Raw genomic sequence first — 17,879 nt, forward strand, 5'->3', positions numbered from 1 at the left:
TCACCAACTGCAATGGCCCCTTAACCTCACGGCCATATACAAGTTCAAATGGGGAAAACCCTAAACTGGGATGTGGTACAGCTCTGTAGGCAAAGAGCAACTGCTGCAACACTAGGTCCCAATCATTGGAGTGCTCATTTACGAATTTACGTATCATGGCCCCCAAAGTTCCATTAAACTTCTCCACCATGCCATTTGTTTGATGATGGTAAGGAGTGGCAACCAAGTGATTTATCCCATGAGCTTCCCAAAGGTTTTTCATAGTTCCTGCCAGGAAATTAGTCCCTGCCTCTGTGAGGATGTCGGAGGGCCAACCTACCCTGGCAAAAATGTCTGCTAGTGCCTGGCACACACTTTTAGCCCTGGTGTTGCTTAGAGCTACTGCTTCCGGCCATCGGGTGGCAAAATCCATGTAAGTCAGTATGTACTGCTTTCCTCTGGGTGTCTTTTTCGGAAAAGGACCCAGAATATCCACAGCTACTCGCTGAAATGGAACTTCAGTGATGGGGAGTGGCTGGAGAGGGGCTTTGACCTGGTCTTGGGGTTTTCCCACTTGTCACGGAGTCCCTGGGCGATGCTCTGGAACTGCTCCCCATGAAGCCAGTCAGGACTCTGGGGCAGTCGCCTTTCTGTGAGCAGCCTGTCTTCAGGACACACAGCTCACACAGCTTCCACCTTCCTGGGTCTGACCTCGGAGCATTCAGCATCCTCTGCCCCTCCGTGCGCTTCCCCCCAGCGAGTCCGCTCAGGCGGGGCTCCTGGGGAAGCCAGAGGGCCCTGCACCCCAACTTCGCAGTCAGACGTGACTCTCAGCCAGCCAGCAAAACAGAAGGTTTATTAGACGACAGGAACATGGTCTAAAACAGAGCTTGCAGGTGCAGAGAACGGGACCCCTCAGCTGGGTCCATTTTGGGGGGCAGTGAGCCAGACAACCACGTCTGCACTTCACTCCATGTCCCAGCCAGCCCCAAACTGAAACTCCCTCCAGCCCCTCCTCCTCTGGGCTTTGTTCCTTTCCCGGGCCAGGTGGTCACCTGATTCCTTTGTTCTCCAACCCTTTAGCTCTCACCTGGCAGGGGGGAAGGGCCCAGGCCATCAGTTGCCAGGAAACAGGGTGTCGGCCATTCTCTGTGTCCAGACTCCTGCACACACTGGCCCTCTAGGGCTCTGCAATGATCATACACCCTTACCCCACCACCTAGATACTTAAGAACTGCCTAGGGGAAACTGAGGCACCCCCACACTATTCAGAGGAAACATTAAGAAGAGTCCCACTTCGTCACATCTCTCCCCCCTTCGAGATCGAACTGAGCGGGGTCACTTTAGCCGGTGACCTGGGGAAGTTCGAAGCCACCAACGTTCCCATGGATGCCCCAGCCTTCCTTGGTAGGAGTTACACCAGGCCCTTCCAGTTTCACGCCCTCCCTTAGGTCAGGGGTGGTCGATAGCACTCGCAGGCCGCATGTGGGAAGGTTTATGCAGCCCATGCCCTTTGGCCACCCCAAGAATGTCTCCCCATTGACCATCACCTTCTGCTCCCACTGGAGATCCGAGGGGCCTGGCCCCAGGAAACTCCACACAGACATATAAGTTGGGACCAGGAGTGGGAGCCTGTCCACATCCCCAACCATCTGGATGACGGAGTCTATGGCCTTGGGACCCAGCAAGGGAGTTAGACACCGGGGCTTTTCCGCAGGGTCCCCTTGGTTCAAATCGCCAGCCTGCTCAAAGGCAGTGAGGTGGCATCCACATCCCCCACTCCTTAACCAGGGGCAGCAATTTAGTCTCGAGGTTCCCTGCGGAACTGGCCCCCCGGGGTCTATCCCCACTCACCCCGGGGAGGTCCCCTAGGCCTCTCCACCCCACCACCGCCAGTTCATGCTGCTGCTGCTTCTGCAGCTCTTTCTCGGGCTCTCGCTGTCTCTCACAGTCCTCTTGCTCCCTCGGACTCAGCTCCAATCCCGTCCATCTCCGATCCCCCGATGGGGAACCCGATCGTGAAGACCCCCGTCTGGTCGGGGACAGGAGTCTTGGGGATGCCTGGCTACCACTCCAGCTGCTCCCAGATCCTGCTATAGCCCCATTTGGGGTCAGGAATCTGTCCCTTAGAGCGGTCATCCTCCTCCAGCTGCACGATTAACTGTACTTTGGTGAACTTTCCAACGCTCAACCCTCTCTTTTTGCACAGGGTTACAATGTCCTTCTTCAGGAGACGGTGACAGGCCATCACTCCGCTCCTCCCAAGTTGCTGCGGACTCACAGGCCCATGTGTTCTCAGCTCCCCACGGTTTCCAGGGAGAACCCCTAGTGTGCCAGCCCTTCTCGAGGTCACCACCTCTTTGCCAGGGTCGAGCTGCAGACTCCTCCGCCCCTTGGACTGCTCACTGCAATCCCCAGGGGAACCCTGTTACTGCAAAAGTCCTTCTCTCTCCCCGGGCCAAGCTGCAGGCTCCTCCGCCCCTGAGACTGCTCACTGCATCCCTAGGGGGACCCCATTACTGCACAGTCCTTCTCGCTAGTCACACACTCCCAGGGGTTAACCGCCCCCCGAAACCGCTCCTCTCTGAGCCTTCAGTAGGCCTGGTCCTCGGCGATCCCCCTTCGTGTTACTGCTCCCCAGTCACTTACTGCAGGAAGTGCCATCCACGGGGTGCAGTACATCCCACCACTGCCACCAGTTGTCACGGAGTCCCTGGGCGATGCTCTGGAACTGCTCCCCATGAAGCCAGTCAGGACTCTGGGGTAGTCGCCTTTCTGTGAGCAGCCTGTCTTCAGGACACACAGCTCACACAGCTTCCACCTTCCTGGGTCTGACCTCGGAGCATTCAGCATCCTCTGCCCCTCCGTGCGCTTCCCCCCAGCGAGTCCGCTCAGGCGGGGCTCCTGGGGAAGCCAGAGGGCCCTGCACCCCAACTTCGCAGTCAGACGTGACTCTCAGCCAGCCAGCAAAACAGAAGGTTTATTAGACGACAGGAACATGGTCTAAAACAGAGCTTGCAGGTGCAGAGAACGGGACCCCTCAGCTGGGTCCATTTTGGGGGGCAGTGAGCCAGACAACCACGTCTGCACTTCACTCCATGTCCCAGCCAGCCCCAAACTGAAACTCCCTCCAGCCCCTCCTCCTCTGGGCTTTGTTCCTTTCCCGGGCCAGGTGGTCACCTGATTCCTTTGTTCTCCAACCCTTTAGCTCTCACCTGGCAGGGGGGAAGGGCCCAGGCCATCAGTTGCCAGGAAACAGGGTGTCGGCCATTCTCTGTGTCCAGACTCCTGCACACACTGGCCCTCTAGGGCTCTGCAATGATCATACACCCTTACCCCACCACCTAGATACTTAAGAACTGCCTAGGGGAAACTGAGGCACCCCCACACTATTCAGAGGAAACATTAAGAAGAGTCCCACTTCGTCACATCGCACTCTTTGGCACACCTCACAAGACTGGACAAAGGTAGAAACATCCTTGCCCATTCCCTCCCAGTGGAATGATCCCCCCAAACGGTCTTTGGTCCTGTTCACCCCAGCATGGCCACTAGGGTGATCATGGGCTAAGCTCAAGAGCTTGGCCCGGTATTTAGTTGGAACTACCAACTGTCTCTGAGGATGCCAGTCTTTCTGGTGTCCCCCAGAAAGAGTTTCCTTGTATAAAAGTCCTCTTTCTACAACAAACCTGGATCGATTAGAAGAGCTGAGAGGCGGTGGGTTGCTCCGTGCCGCCGTCCAAGCTCTCTGGAGGCTTTCATCTGCTTCCTGTTCGGTCTGGAACTGTTCCCTTGATGCTGGGGACATCAGTTCCTCATTGGATTGTGGACCTAGGCTTGGTCCCTCTGGAAGCGATATAGGGGATGGAGCTGTTTCTGTTGACTGTGAACCGCTCTCCGCTGGTGTACTATGTTGGGATTCAGGCTCCGGCTGAGCCTCTTGTGTAGGGTTATCGGCTGCTGCCAGTTCAGGTTCGGTGGGGCCCTCTGGTGTTGAGGTTGCAAGTACTGGATTCAGTGCTGGCACGGGGTCTGGTGTTGGTTGTTTGGCTGGTTCCGGTTCTGGGACTGGTTCCGTCTGGGTCTCTGGGACTGGATCCACTACTGCTGTTGTAGACATTGGCCTGGGGTCCGGGTCCATCACCTCTGACTGGGTCCTGATAGAAGTTTCCGGAACAGAGCTAGGCCTCACGGCTTGTTTAGCCTGGCTGCGGGTGACCATTCCCACCCTCTTGGCCTGCTTCACATGATTGGCCAAGTCTTCCCCCAACAGCATGGGGATGGGATAATCATCATAGACTGCAAAAGTCCACATTCCTGACCAGCCCTTGTACTGGACAGGCAACTTGGCTGTAGGCAAATTGAAAGAGTTGGACTTGAAGGGTTGAATCGTCACTTGGATCTCTGGGTTGATTAAATTGGGGTCCACTAAGGAAGCATGGATAGCTGACACTTGTGCTCCGGTGTCCCTCCACGCGGTGACCTTCTTCCCGCCCACACTCACAGTTTCCCTCCGCTCCAAGGGTATCTGGGAGGTATCTGGGCCTGTGGACCTCTGGTGTGATTCCGGTGCAATGAACTGTAATCTGTTGGGGTTCTTGGGGCAGTTGGCCTTTACATGCCCCAGCTCGTTACACTTAAAACATCGTCCAGCTGACGGGTCACTGGGGCGAGGAGGGTTGCTGGAGAACGGGGTGGTGGGACGATAAGGGGTCTGGAGGGTTCTTTGGAAGGTAGGTGGGGCTTTGGGCAGCCCCCGGTAATAGGGTGTGGTCTGGGGTGGTCCCTTCTGGTCTCTGCTCCAACTGCGACCAGTTTTCTTCCTCTCTGCCACCTCCACCCATCTGGCTCCAATCTCTCCTGCCTCAATTACAGTTTTGGGTTTCCCATCTAGGATGTATCTTTCTATTTCCTCAGGAACACCCTCTAAGAATTGTTCCATTTGCATTAGGAAGGGCAAATTTACTGGAGATTCAACACTTGCTCCTGATATCCAGGCATCCCAGTGTTTCACAATGTGGTAGGCATGTCGGGTAAATGACATGTCTGGTTTCCACCTTAGGGCTCGGAACCTCCGACGAGACTGCTCGGGTGTTATCCCCATTCTGACTCTCGCCTTGGATTTAAACAGTTCATACTTGTTCATGTGTTCTTTAGGCATTTCAGCTGCCACCTCAGCTAAGGGTCCACTGAGCTGCGGCCTCAGCTCTACCATGTATTGGTCAGTAGAGATGTTGTACCCAAGGCAGGCCCTTTCGAAGTTTTCTAGGAAGGCCTCAGTATCATCGCCTGCCTTGTAGGTGGGGAACTTTCTGGGATGGGAAGTGGTACTTGGAGAAGGATTACTAGGGTTTGTTGGGATATTCTGCTGGGCCTTTATCCTCTCCACCTCCTCCACATGCTTCCTCTCTTTTTCCTTCTCCTCCAGTTCTTTGTCCCTCGCTTCCATAGCTCTCCTGTGAGCAGCCGCTTGGTGTTGTTCTGCCTCCCTTTCTTGTTCCTTCTTCAGCTGCATGAGTTCTATCTGTCTTTCATGTTCCCTTTGTCTTTCCTCAGCCTGAAATTTGGCTAATTCCAGCTGTAGTCGAGCTGAGGATTTGGTCATTCTAACCTCTCTGTTTTTAACTAACTTTACACTCAAGGTTTAGAAATAAACAAACAGAACTTGGCTGTAAAATTTTGCTGTGCTAGAATAGAATACCTATTCTCTGATAGTGACTGTCAGCCTACAGAAAAAGACAATTCCCTTGTCTCTGCTCTGGGCCCAAATTAAAGTAAAAAACCTCCAACTACTTGGAAACCTGCTTACCCAGCCCAAAGGAAAAAAAAATTCCTTTTCAAACCTGTGCTCCTTGTAAAACAAAAAAAATCAAAATCCTAAAAAAAAAACCCTGCCACTTTTGTCTCCAGGCAAATGGGTAGAGCACACCCCCCCCTATTTACTTTTAGGAAGAAAAGAAAAAAAAAACCTCTGGGTTGGAAGACTGTGAATTTCCCTGCAGGAGTTAAGTACCCTGCCTCCAGGCAAAGAAAACCTGCAATTCACAAGATAATCCCCTTTTGTCTCTGCTTGGCCACAAAGCAGAGAGAAACCAAGCTGCTTTCAGTTTCAAAGCTGCTTTCTGGACTTCCTAAAAATTCCTTTTTAAAATCTGTATTTCTAGTTTAAAAAATCTCAACTGGATCTCAAAATGATTTCAGGTTAATCCCACCACTATGCCACCATGTCAAGGTTCCTCCCCCACTCTGAACTCTAGGGTACAGATGTGGGGACCTGCATGAAAAACCTCCTAAGCTTATCTTTCCCAGCTTAGGTCAAAACTTCCCCAAGGTACAAAATATTACACCCGTTATCCTTGGACTGGCCGCTACCACCACCAAACTAATACTGGTTACTGGGGAAGAGCTGTTTGGATGCGTCCTTCCCCCCAAAATACTTCCCAAAACCTTGCACCCCACTTCCTGGACAAGGTTTGGTAAAAAGCCTCACCAATTTGCCTAGGTGACTACAGACCCAGACCCTTGGATCTTAAGAACAATGAACAATCCTCCCAACACTTGCACCCCCCCTTTCCTGGGAAATGTTGGATAAAAAGCCTCACCAATTTGCATAGGTGACCACAGACCCAAACCCTTGGATCTGAGAACAATGAAAAAGCATTCAGTGTTTTACAAGAAGACTTTTAATAAAAAATAGAAGTAAATAGAAATAAAGAAATCCCCCCCTGTAAAATCAGGATGGTAGATATCTTACAGGGTAATTAGATTCAAAAACATAGAGAACCCCTCTAGGCAAAACCTTAAGTTACAAAAAAGATACACAGACAGAAATAGTTATTCTATTCAGCACAATTCTTTTCTCAGCCATTTAAAGAAATCATAATCTAACACATACCTAGCTAGATTACTTACTAAAAGTTCTAAAAAAAAAAAAAAAAAAAAAAAAAGAAAAGGAGTACTTGTGGCACCTTAGAGACTAACCAATTTATTAGAGCATAAGCTTTCGTGAGCTACAGCTCACTTCATCAGATGCATATCGTGGAAACTGCAGCAGACTTTATATATACACAGAGAATATGAAACAATACCTCCTCCCACCCCACTGTCCTGCTGGTAATAGCTTATCTAAAGTGATCATCAGGTGGGCCATTTCCAGCACAAATCCAGGGGGTAGAGGGTGAGAAAACCTGGATTTGTGCTGGAAATGGCCCACCTGATGATCACTTTAGATAAGCTATTACCAGCAGGACAGTGGGGTGGGAGGAGGTATTGTTTCATATTCTCTGTGTATATATAAAGTCTGCTGCAGTTTCCACGATATGCATCTGATGAAGTGAGCTGTAGCTCACGAAAGCTTATGCTCTAATAAATTGGTTAGTCTCTAAGGTGCCACAAGTACTCCTTTTCTTTTTGCGAATACAGACTAACACGGCTGTTACTCTGAAACCTAAAAGTTCTAAGACTCCATTCCTGGTCTATCCCCGGCAAAGACCCAGCATACAGACAGACACAGACCCTTTGTTTCTCTCCCTCCTCCCAGCTTTTGAAAGTATCTTGTCTCCTCATTGGTCATTTTGGTCAGGTGCCAGCGAGGTTACCTTTAGCTTCTTAACCCTTTACAGGTGAGAGGAGCTTTCCCCTGGCCAGGAGGGATTTCAAAGGGGTTTACCCTTCCCTTTATATTTATGACAGGTCCAAACCCCAAATAAATCTGTTTTACCCTGTATAAAGCTTATGGGTTAATTAATAAGTAAAAAGTGATTTTATTAAATACAGAAAGTAGGATTTAAGTGGTTCCAAGTAGTGACAGACAGAACAAAGTGTATTACCGAGCAAAATAAAATAAAACACACAAGTCTAAGTCTAGTACAGTAATAAAACTGAATACAGATAAAATCCAGTAAACTTCCTTTTACAGACTAGTCTCCTTCTAGTCTGGGTCCAGCAATCACTCACATCCCCTGTAGTTACTGTCCTTTGTTCCAGTTTCTTTCAGGTATCCTTGGGGGTGGAGAGGCTCTCTTTAGCCAGCTGAAGACAAAATGGAGGGGTCTCCCAGGGGTTTAAATAGACTTTCTCTTGTGGGTGGAGACCCCCTCTTCTCTCCTATGCAAAGTCCAGCTACAAAATGGAGTTTTGGAGTCACCTGGGCAGGTCACATGTCCATGCATGACTGAGTTCCTTACCAGCCAAGCCACATTCCTAGGAAACCCCAGATGTGGATTGGCGTCTCCAAGTTCATTGTTGGCTTAAGGGCTTCTTGACTGGGCACTTACTGAGAACAGTCTTTTCCCAGGAAGCTGACCAACCTCTTCATTAAAACCTACTTAGAATCAAATAAGTATGCAGCCAATATTCATAACTTCAAATACAAAAATGATACATGCATACAAATAGGATTAATAGATTCAGTAAATCATAACCTTTACAGAGATATGTTACATGGCATATGTAGCATAAAACACATTCTAGTTATGTCATATATATATTCATAAGTATATTTCCATAAAGCCTTATGGGGGGCACCGTCACAGTGAGTATCTCACAATTTTTGTAGTGGACAATTATTTGTCCCCAAGAAAGTGGAAGAACATCAACCCAAGAACTCATCCTTTGGCTGTACTAGCTCAATAGCTCAGAGCATAGAAAAGACTCAGTTGTGCTTCCTACAGCACAGCCAGTATTTCCCCAGTTTGTAACTGTATTTTTCAGTCTGTCGCATGAATGCCTCCTTTAACTATAGTATCTGGGCAGTAGCAGCTACATAGAACATAGATTTCACAAAAAACAATGGCTTTCATTGTATGATCGACTTTATCTCCTCCAGGAGCGGCATTTCAATGCAAAGGTTAAATAATATGCAATTATTATTATTTTCACTCAAATACATTTACCTAACTTTTTTTTATATGGAAACAAAAATTGAAAAAGCTAATTGATACCAGCTGACAACACAAGGCAAGGTAAAGATGAGGCTTACATATCATGCCTGTGTCACTGCCTCGTGATCATGACTTGCCCGTGCTGTGCCAAGGTAATGCAGCACAGGTAGGTATGTAATGTAACACCCTGTATTAATCCCAGCTCTATGCAGTATTTCGGTGTAGCAGGCGGGGTTGTTCAATATAGGATTTCAGCCTTAAACTTGAATTTCCTGGCTTCTGCTGGTTTGTATCACAACCTTAATGTTGTTTAAACCTAATTGTGTTTGATTCCCATGAGTTCAAACAGCCAGTCCTGCTCCAGAGCTGAACATTAGCTGTTGAGGCTCTGGGTGAGACTGACAAGAGGGTGCGCTACTGTGCATTCTTTTTCACACTTGAGCATTCCAGTTCAGTGCCGAATACTGATTTGTTCTCTCGGGTGACGTGTCTGAGGTAACTCAAAGGGTGGGGAAAGGGAGAAAATAGCAAAGTGCAAAGGGAAAAAAAAATTGTCATATAGAGAAGGTGATGGAGGTGAATCCTGTTGTCTGATGTTTAGGGCTACATACCTAAACCCAGCGAGCGCCCCATTTCATTGATCTTAGAATATGTTCGATAATACAAAAGGATTCTCAAGAGCTATAATAGTTACAACCTTCTTCATTTCTGTTTCTTAATTTCTCACCAGGAAAATTGCTAACCTTTTAACCCCACCAGGGCTCAAAATCAGAGGTGTAAAAGGTAGTGTATGCACACATGCAGTAAACACATTTAGAGGATGAATGCATTCTTCTCTCATCTCTCAGCCATTTGAAAGCTGTTGTGAAACACAGAATTTCTGGCAAAGTGAATGTTCTAGCCAAGGTCAAATGGGCTCTAAATATCTTCTCACGCTCTCCACAATATGAAACTTGCTTTGATATGAACTGCTGAAGGTGAGACCTGGATCTGAGAACTGTTTCACACTTCAGCCATCTACAGCCTCTGCTAGTTCTCTCCATTTCAGATTATTAATGTGAATCCGATCCCTGCTCTTTATGGCAATGTACAATTGTATGGCTAATGCCATGCCCAGCAATGTATCTCCCCTCCCAGCCCCTTCACCACTTAGGATGATGTTCGGTTTACCTGTACTTTTTTCCGCTTAATAGAAACAAGGACAGCTTGGTGTTAAATACTGCATGTTCTTTACATTAGCTTTTCTTTTGTTCAAATAGCACAGTCCTGTAAAGAAAATCTCTACATGCAAACTAACTGGCAGCTTGCTGCAAAGATGAAGTCTCTAGGAAAAAATAATAAAAATATACACGGCTGCTTGTGTTAGGGTACAGGGTCACTAATTGAGTGCAAGCTTTAAAAAAATGTTGTTTATCCCCCCCACAGGGCCTACAAAAGCATTGAGGAGGACGACTTGAAGTTTCCCCTTATATATGGAGAAGGCAAGAAGGTAGGCGTGTGAGCTTTCCTTGAACCAAAGGGATAAAGAACTCTGTGCTGTTTACCACTCAGTGTAGCTTGTGGCAGTCCAATGTTTTCCGCTCAGTATCTCTTTATTTTATCATTTTGACAGCTTGAAAGAATATTGTGTCTGACATAAATCAGTCTCGGCTGTCTGCAGGGAGGGAAAAGTGCAGTGTATTAAAAAGGTAGTTTTATCACAAACGTAGTCATGTGTTGCTCAATTTCCTTTTGTATCTTCCATGTACGCAGCTCATAAGAGTATTTTGCATTGTTGCAAATAAGCTAAAATGAGACAATCTTAAATTACTGTTCATGTGCAGATAGCTCTCATGGCTTGGTTGTGAAATGCATTTTAAATGTGGATTGGTTGGGTGAAGACGACAAAAATCTATCCACTTTGCTGACTAAAACAGCAGTTGTGTGTTTAACCATGATTTACAATGTATTGAGATAAAGGAAGCTGTTGAAATCCTGACATAAGGGGAGGCACAGGTGGGTGTGATCTCAGAGAAAGGTAACACATTCGGAGTGATGCCCTCTTAGACCGTTGTCACATGAACCACCCTTGTATCCTTCCAATGAGAACTAACATTCCTTTTTAAAGAAAAATGATAATTTCATCCAAGTGCCACTATGTTACCAATTGCATGATTATGAACAGCAAGATTATTAGCTCTGATCCCAATAAGCTTAGCTAGACGTAGCAATAGGATGAATATAAGGACACCGAGGTCCCAGTTTGCTGACATTAGTATGCTCACTGTGTTTCCAAACAGCACTTCCCCACTGTTTGGATTCTTATTTGAATATAGAAATATGCAATCTTCAGATATAATCTAGTTATGAAGGATTCAAACCTGCTGTAGCTTATCTGTAGGTTTGATGGGATTGGTTCTTTTGTTTGCAAAGTGTTTGTGCACCTGTTATTTTTTTTAATTTATTTTCTCTTTGTTTTGTGGATGTAGTGTTTTAATGTATAAGGTTATTTAAAGTCATCTCGGTCACTAGCTAGCATCCACAGCATAAGTTTCCTGGTTCAGAGGAGGCCCCAGATTCCCATCCCCCTGACTGGAGGGTGATAGGAAGGTAGTTGGGAGAAGATGTTGGATTCATTGCCTTGCTGGCTGTTCTGTGGCAGGGTATTAGTTAAGGAAGACTCGGGAGTTTCTTGAGGGATGGCTGCTGATTCAGGGGAAAAGTCCTCTAGCAAGTAGGTGAGGTGTTTGTGGTAATTGAAGATCTTATCTGTACTGGTTCTGCAGTCAGGAGAAGCACTTTGAGAGAGAGTATTGGGGAGTGAGGTGCACCTCTGAAATTATTGCTGTTCTCAGTAATGACTGTGTTCATATTACTGTCACATCAGCGATTTAACTTTGCATCATGGTTCTTGTCTTGCCAAAGGAAATATGTGGCAGCGCTCCATTATGAAGAGACATCCTGCTGCCTTCATTATTAAACCCCTAGGGTTGGGTTGGTTTTTTTAAAACTTTTTATTAAGGCAAAATTAAAATAAAATGTTAACATACTAAACCATATATTACTTATTCAGGATCAGATTAATATTCAAAGAAACTGGCTAAAGATTTTGGTTTGCTGGTTGAGAAGCCCCCCTCCTCTGAGTATGCTAAAAAGAGTGCCAAGTATCTAGCTGTCTTCTTTTTGGCATTTTTCTTGTGTACGTTCTTGGTGTGAAAGCTTTTCCATTACAAGAACTGTCCATATTTTATTACACAACAATTCTGTAGGAGGAGGGGGTCACATTTTTTCCAATAATGTGCAACACAAGGTATAGCTGCTAACAACAAAGCAATTAATTTGTAGTTCTGCTTAAAAGGTCGAACCTTTACTTGAGCTTTAAGGAAGCAGATCGGGGATCTCTAGGATGCCTACATTTTGTCATAAAATGAATCTCTTTAATAATTGCTCCCCAAACCATCTAAATCCTGGACACATCCAGCCTACATGCAAGTATGTTTCCCTTTACCTGCAATCCCTCCAAAAGAGCACGGCTCTAGTAGCAAAAACATTATGGCTCTTAACTGGAGTCAAATCCCATCTAAACGGTAATAGTTTATAACAATTATCTTTGAGCTACATATATTGAAGATGAATATCCCCTTTCCCATAGAGAGACCCACTCACCCGCGTCAACTTCTTTGTCCAAATCCTTCTCCTATCTTTCCATCTGGGTTGTTTTCTTATCAACATCTTTTTCAATCCAAATTGTATATGTTTTAGAAATTAAACCTTTTGTTTCAGCTTGCTCCTGGCTCAACCTTTGAAATGTGTTTAAAGGTCTAGCTAGAGTCACCTCATACCCAGATTTCACAATAAAATGTGTGACTTGTAAATATTGACAATATGGGATATTTATATCACTTACATTATTACATGGTATAATTTGGTATGATTTCAAATTGGTACCAAGGAACAGCTGTCAGAATTGAATAATCTCAGCTCTTACCTACGGTGGACAGTCACTTTGATTATGTCCTAGGGATAAATTCCTGATGATTAAAGAAAGTAGTTGAGGGAGAGGGTCTTGGTGACAGGAATTTAGAAAATTTGTCCAGAGCTGCTAAGATAGTCTGGATAAATGACCACCTTTTATTTTTGGTGACTTAGGTTTCTTTTTAACTCAACCATGACTAAGAATAGCCATACTTGGGCTCCAGTCTTCTTAGAATTTTACCCCATGTTTGGGTGGTCTGTTGTTAGCCTAGTTAACCAGATATTAATGCATAATATGCATAACAATAATAAACCAAATTAGGGAAAGCTAGTCCATCCCACTTTTACAGAACTTAGAACTCACCCTTGGTCTTACATGTCCATATGAATTTTAATACTGCACCCTGCCATATTTCTGATCTCATGCCAGGGATACCATCAGAGATGTACTGAAAAAAAAATTACTGGGAGGACATTTGTTTTTACCAAGGCTGCCCTACCTAGCCAGGTTATTTCTTATTTGTTCCATTCTTCCAAGACTTTCGTCATTTTATTTCACATTGAAGGATCACTTGCCTTAAAATTATTTTTGTTTCTCCACAGTATTTATTCCCAACTATTTTAAAGATTCCTTTACCCATTTCAGTTTATGTAGATGTGACAACAGTTGGTTTTGACCCTTTTGGGAATATTAATTCCTAAAATTTCAGATTTATCATAGTTTATTTTGAAGCCTGATTCAAAATCCCAAATTGCCCAAATTCCAAAGTTCTGTAATTTGTAACGAGCTTTCTGCCTCCTGCAGATATAACAAGATGTTGTCAGCATGAAAAGCTATTATGTGTTTAATCCAGGAAGGCATGCTGATGCCTTTTACCATGGGACTGTTTCTCACACTCACAGCAAATGGCTCCATTGCCAAAGCAAACAACAGGAAGCATAACAGCCATCCTTGTGTTGTACCCCTAAACAAAATAAAAGGAGGGAGGAACCCTCAATATTTACCTTACCTCCCTTTTTTCAAAAGCTGCCTACCACTCAGCACCTTCCCTCTTCCCAGGTGGTCAGGGGGATGTTGCATATAGAAAATGACAATACTTCCAGAAAGAGCTGTCAAAATATTCTGCTGACGGAGTGCTCTTATTGACTAACATGCTGGGTGCTTCATACGCTTAATATAATTTAGTACTTCTATTGCAAGTAGTACTTGAGGACTCTTACAGAGAGATTAAGACTCCATTGTCCTAGATGGTACACAAACAAGTGTCCCAGAGACCTCACAATCTAGACAATGCAAAAAAAACGGAAATGGGGAAATAGAGGCGGGGAAGGGAGAACAAAGAATTGGTAGAGAGAGGTGCATTAGGTATTTTTAAATTCCTGCAGACTTAGATTAATGAGAGAGAATTTTGATTCTGGTTGAGATCACACACACACACACACACACACACACACACACACACACACACACTCATTCTCTTTCTCTCTGTGCTATATATAATTTTGAGACAACAAATATTTACAGCAGTCCCAAATTGCACCTGATGATGCAATGGATGCTAAACCCACTCCTGAACTACCCAGGGGAATTTAATTTATGGTCTAGAACGATAGGCAGGTTTTTTTCTTGACCCTGTAGAAAGGGAGAAATTGAAGTCAGAGTGACCCTGGTGGATAAGCAGCTAAAATTGTGAAAGTGAAAAGATTAAAGATCACTGTCTGTTAACTCCCCAGTATAGGGGAGGAAACATTGAAAAAGAGAGGTGATTCCTCCAAAAGCCCTAGCAGTTACGTGGTGGGGTCAGTTTTTAATTCTCTATCACATTAACATTGTGTCTGGAAATGGCTTTGATATTAATGCGTTTCTCTTGTTTCCAGGCTCGTGTCATGGCAACTATTGGAGTAACTAGAGGACTTGGAGACCATGACCTGAAGGTGCATGACTCCAATATCTACATCAAACCTTTTCTGTCCTCATCTCCCGAGGTACACCATCCATGTTTTTATTACATGGGAGTTGAAGAAAATTAATTAAATTAAGCGCACATTGTTCATCCTGAATTGCTGTCAACTGTGGACAATGTCCAGCATGTTATTTGATCACTTAAATAAATGTGTAAATCAAGGGTGGAAATAATGACAGGATTGATGCCATTCGCTACATAGTAATGTAGTTTTCATTCCTCTTCCTGCTGCCCCAGGAATATACACATCCCTGTCAGGCTCCTGATGCCTTTCCGCCTTCTAAGTGTCATGGTTAATGTCCTTCTGCCCGAGGGGCATTGGATGTGACTCTGCAGCTGCTTCATGATCAGCCCACGGATTCACTCTGCAGTGGCGCAAGATGTTGTTCTTCCCCCTATGTTTCCCTTTCAGTGACCGAGCACACCACTGACACAGAATTTAAAGCCAATGTCAGCTTATGAAATAAGAGAATAGAAACTAGATACTGGAGTCCCTGATTTCTTGCATGGCAACATGGAAACTACAGCTTGTACACAGCACAGAACCCCAATGTCTAAGGAGGAAAAATAGCCAGGGCGCATCAAAATAAGCTCCACACCTGCCCTTGATCCACTTCACTTGCAGACCCAATACTTAATCTTTAAGGCCTTCAGTCATTTGGGACCTGACTTCCAGAACATTTTCAGTTCATCACTATCCAATACATGGTAGCTGATGGTATTTGGAGTGAAGCACTCCAGAGCAGGAGGTAGGGCATTTTCAGTTGATGGCCCAGGATGTTGCAGTGGCCTACTGGAGGTTCTTAGAAGGAGACTGAGCCTGGCTGTCCTCAGAGCCTCATTGAAAACTCCTTTTTGCATAAACCTCCCTGGAATAACAAAATATATGGAATTAGTAATGAACATTATATTTAAAACAGTAAGCAAGACAGATTAAGCCTACAGAGCTGAAGAGTAGAATCCATTGTGAACACACATGAGGAGTCTTATTTACCATGGGTCAAATCCTGAGAGTTCTGCACTTCCCACTGGCTTCAGCAAATATTCAACAGTTGCCAACATTTGACCCAGCAGTTGAGACTTGCGTGCTATGGTGCTGAGTGTCCTAGCAGTGACTACGAAGAGGGAGTGAGCGAGTTGTGCACATACTGAAACGTAATGCTGCTGCCAAACTAACAAGTCCTGACTAAAAAGTGCTTCCACTGAGGCTTGAAAGACAGCTAGAGAGAGATTCTGGTCACTTAAAGAAAAGAAGTCTATTGACAGCCACCCATCATCCTTCCCCCTCTCATTCTGCTCCTTTCCCTGGTTTTTTTCAGTGTATGCCATCTCTGCTGTCCCAAGCCAGGGAATCAGCACTTCTGCCCTCATCATTGTAATAGATTTGGTTTGTGCCAGTGTAATGCTGCAATTCTACCTCTTCTTTTTGGCACTCCAAGACCCGGCTCTACTATAGTATCTCGGCAGGATCAACCTTGCCAATCGCTGCAGCAACATTCATTCATGCAATATAAAGATCTTGGAGATTTGTATCTTGCATCTTGTAGGTTTTTCCAATTTGTGTTTGAATTCCAAAACGTGATGCGCGTAACGCATACTCTAGCTGAGTCTCAGACTCTGCAAGTGCCTGATCAAATGGCAGCAAAAAATTGTCCTTGTTTCCATAGTCCTTTGGCAGTTAAGGCTAGCAGAAATGTCATAGGGGCCAGTAGCAGGAAATGAAGAATATCAGCCCTAGCAATCTTGAGATAAGCCAGCAGAAATCAAATTCTATGTGAAAACAAATACATGTGCCAAAAAAAAAAACCATCACACCGAACATTGCTCTTCTCTCAGATATTGTCTCTATATTGTCAGGAACCTGCAATACATCTTGCAGACAAAGCTATGTTAAGAAGCAATGCCCTGTGCTGCCATTTGGGGAACTTGCATTTGGAAGTAAATTAAGTAGTAATAATACTTGCAACTTCGATAGCACTTCCTCATCAGTGGACCTCAAATAATTATATAAAGGTGGGGAAAGATAATTTCCATTTTACAGGCTGAGAGTCTGAGGCATAGAGAAGTTAGTCACACAGTAAGTCAGTGACAGGATAGAACTACATCTTCTGACTTCGGGTCCTGTGCCACGGCCACTGGCCCCTTTCCCAGGCCAGGGGAGAACATGGCAAATTTGTTTCAAATAGTAAAACCAAAGCTATGATATAAGGTTGCAACAGAAACGCATCTGAAATCAGAATCTAAATATCTGAAGAAGCAGACTGACTCTAACTCCAGAAGTGTAGGTTTAAGTAACTTTTGGGTGGAATCAAATTTTACTATAATAGACGTACCAACCCATGAGAGGAGCAGACCCGTAACCAAGTCTGACAGTCAGCCTTCGGTGATTCAGCTGGTATGAGACAACATTTGAAAGACTTTCACAGCTCTAGAAAACTGAACCTTACAATGAACTGGAGAAGCACAAAGCAGACTTACCAGAGCTGAGGAGATCTCACATTGTATTACATATCTATTTTTCATAGTGAAATAATCATTTGACAAATCTTAATATGAAATTCTGGCAGTAGAATTCAATAGGAATCTTGTCCCTGTATCTGGGAGGTAAGATTTGGTTTTAAGATTCTTCAAATGATTACTCACCCATTTGTTGGAAAAGGCATGCATCTGATGGCGCCATTTGGCCCTTGTTATTTCACCTGACCACTTGTCTGACTGAATGATGTGGAGAGGGAGAACTGAAGAACCTTTTTTCCCATAAAGGCTGTGCTAAAAGAGCTTGCTGAACACTTCACAGTATGTAAAAGGAAATCACACAACGTTAGACTGACACCAGTGTTTGGTAGAAAGCTTTAGGACTTCCATTTAAAGGAACAAGTTGGGTAAATATTTGGAGAGGGACTGTATGATTCAGGAGAATCAAGGTGATTTCAGGAATAGCAGGTCAAATCTGACTGGCTTGGAATTCTTTTAGGCTAATACTGTCAGGGAAGAAATGAAAAATGCAGTAGATGGTCTTACACAGTGCTTGGATTTCTCAGAAAGCATTTGAGAAAATGGTCTGCCTCGTAGGTTAATATAAAAGACAGAGCCACAGAGTAAG

At 45.0% G+C, this 17,879-nt stretch overlaps 1 protein-coding gene across 3 annotated transcripts in view; it reads left to right on the forward strand.

The window, feature by feature from the left end:
* PPM1H (protein phosphatase, Mg2+/Mn2+ dependent 1H) overlaps positions 1-17,879 on the forward strand; it is a 226,801-nt gene that overhangs the window by 189,135 nt on the left and 19,787 nt on the right. For all 3 annotated transcript variants that reach the window (XM_073327913.1, XM_073327914.1, XM_073327915.1), the window contains 2 exons: positions 10,284-10,347; positions 14,691-14,798. In XM_073327913.1, coding sequence (XP_073184014.1) covers positions 10,284-10,347; positions 14,691-14,798 — 172 coding nt within the window. The remainder of the gene's footprint in view (positions 1-10,283; positions 10,348-14,690; positions 14,799-17,879) is intronic.

This window comes from Lepidochelys kempii, chromosome 1 (genome assembly GCF_965140265.1).
Source record: "Lepidochelys kempii isolate rLepKem1 chromosome 1, rLepKem1.hap2, whole genome shotgun sequence".
Taxonomy (NCBI): Eukaryota; Metazoa; Chordata; order Testudines; family Cheloniidae; genus Lepidochelys; species Lepidochelys kempii.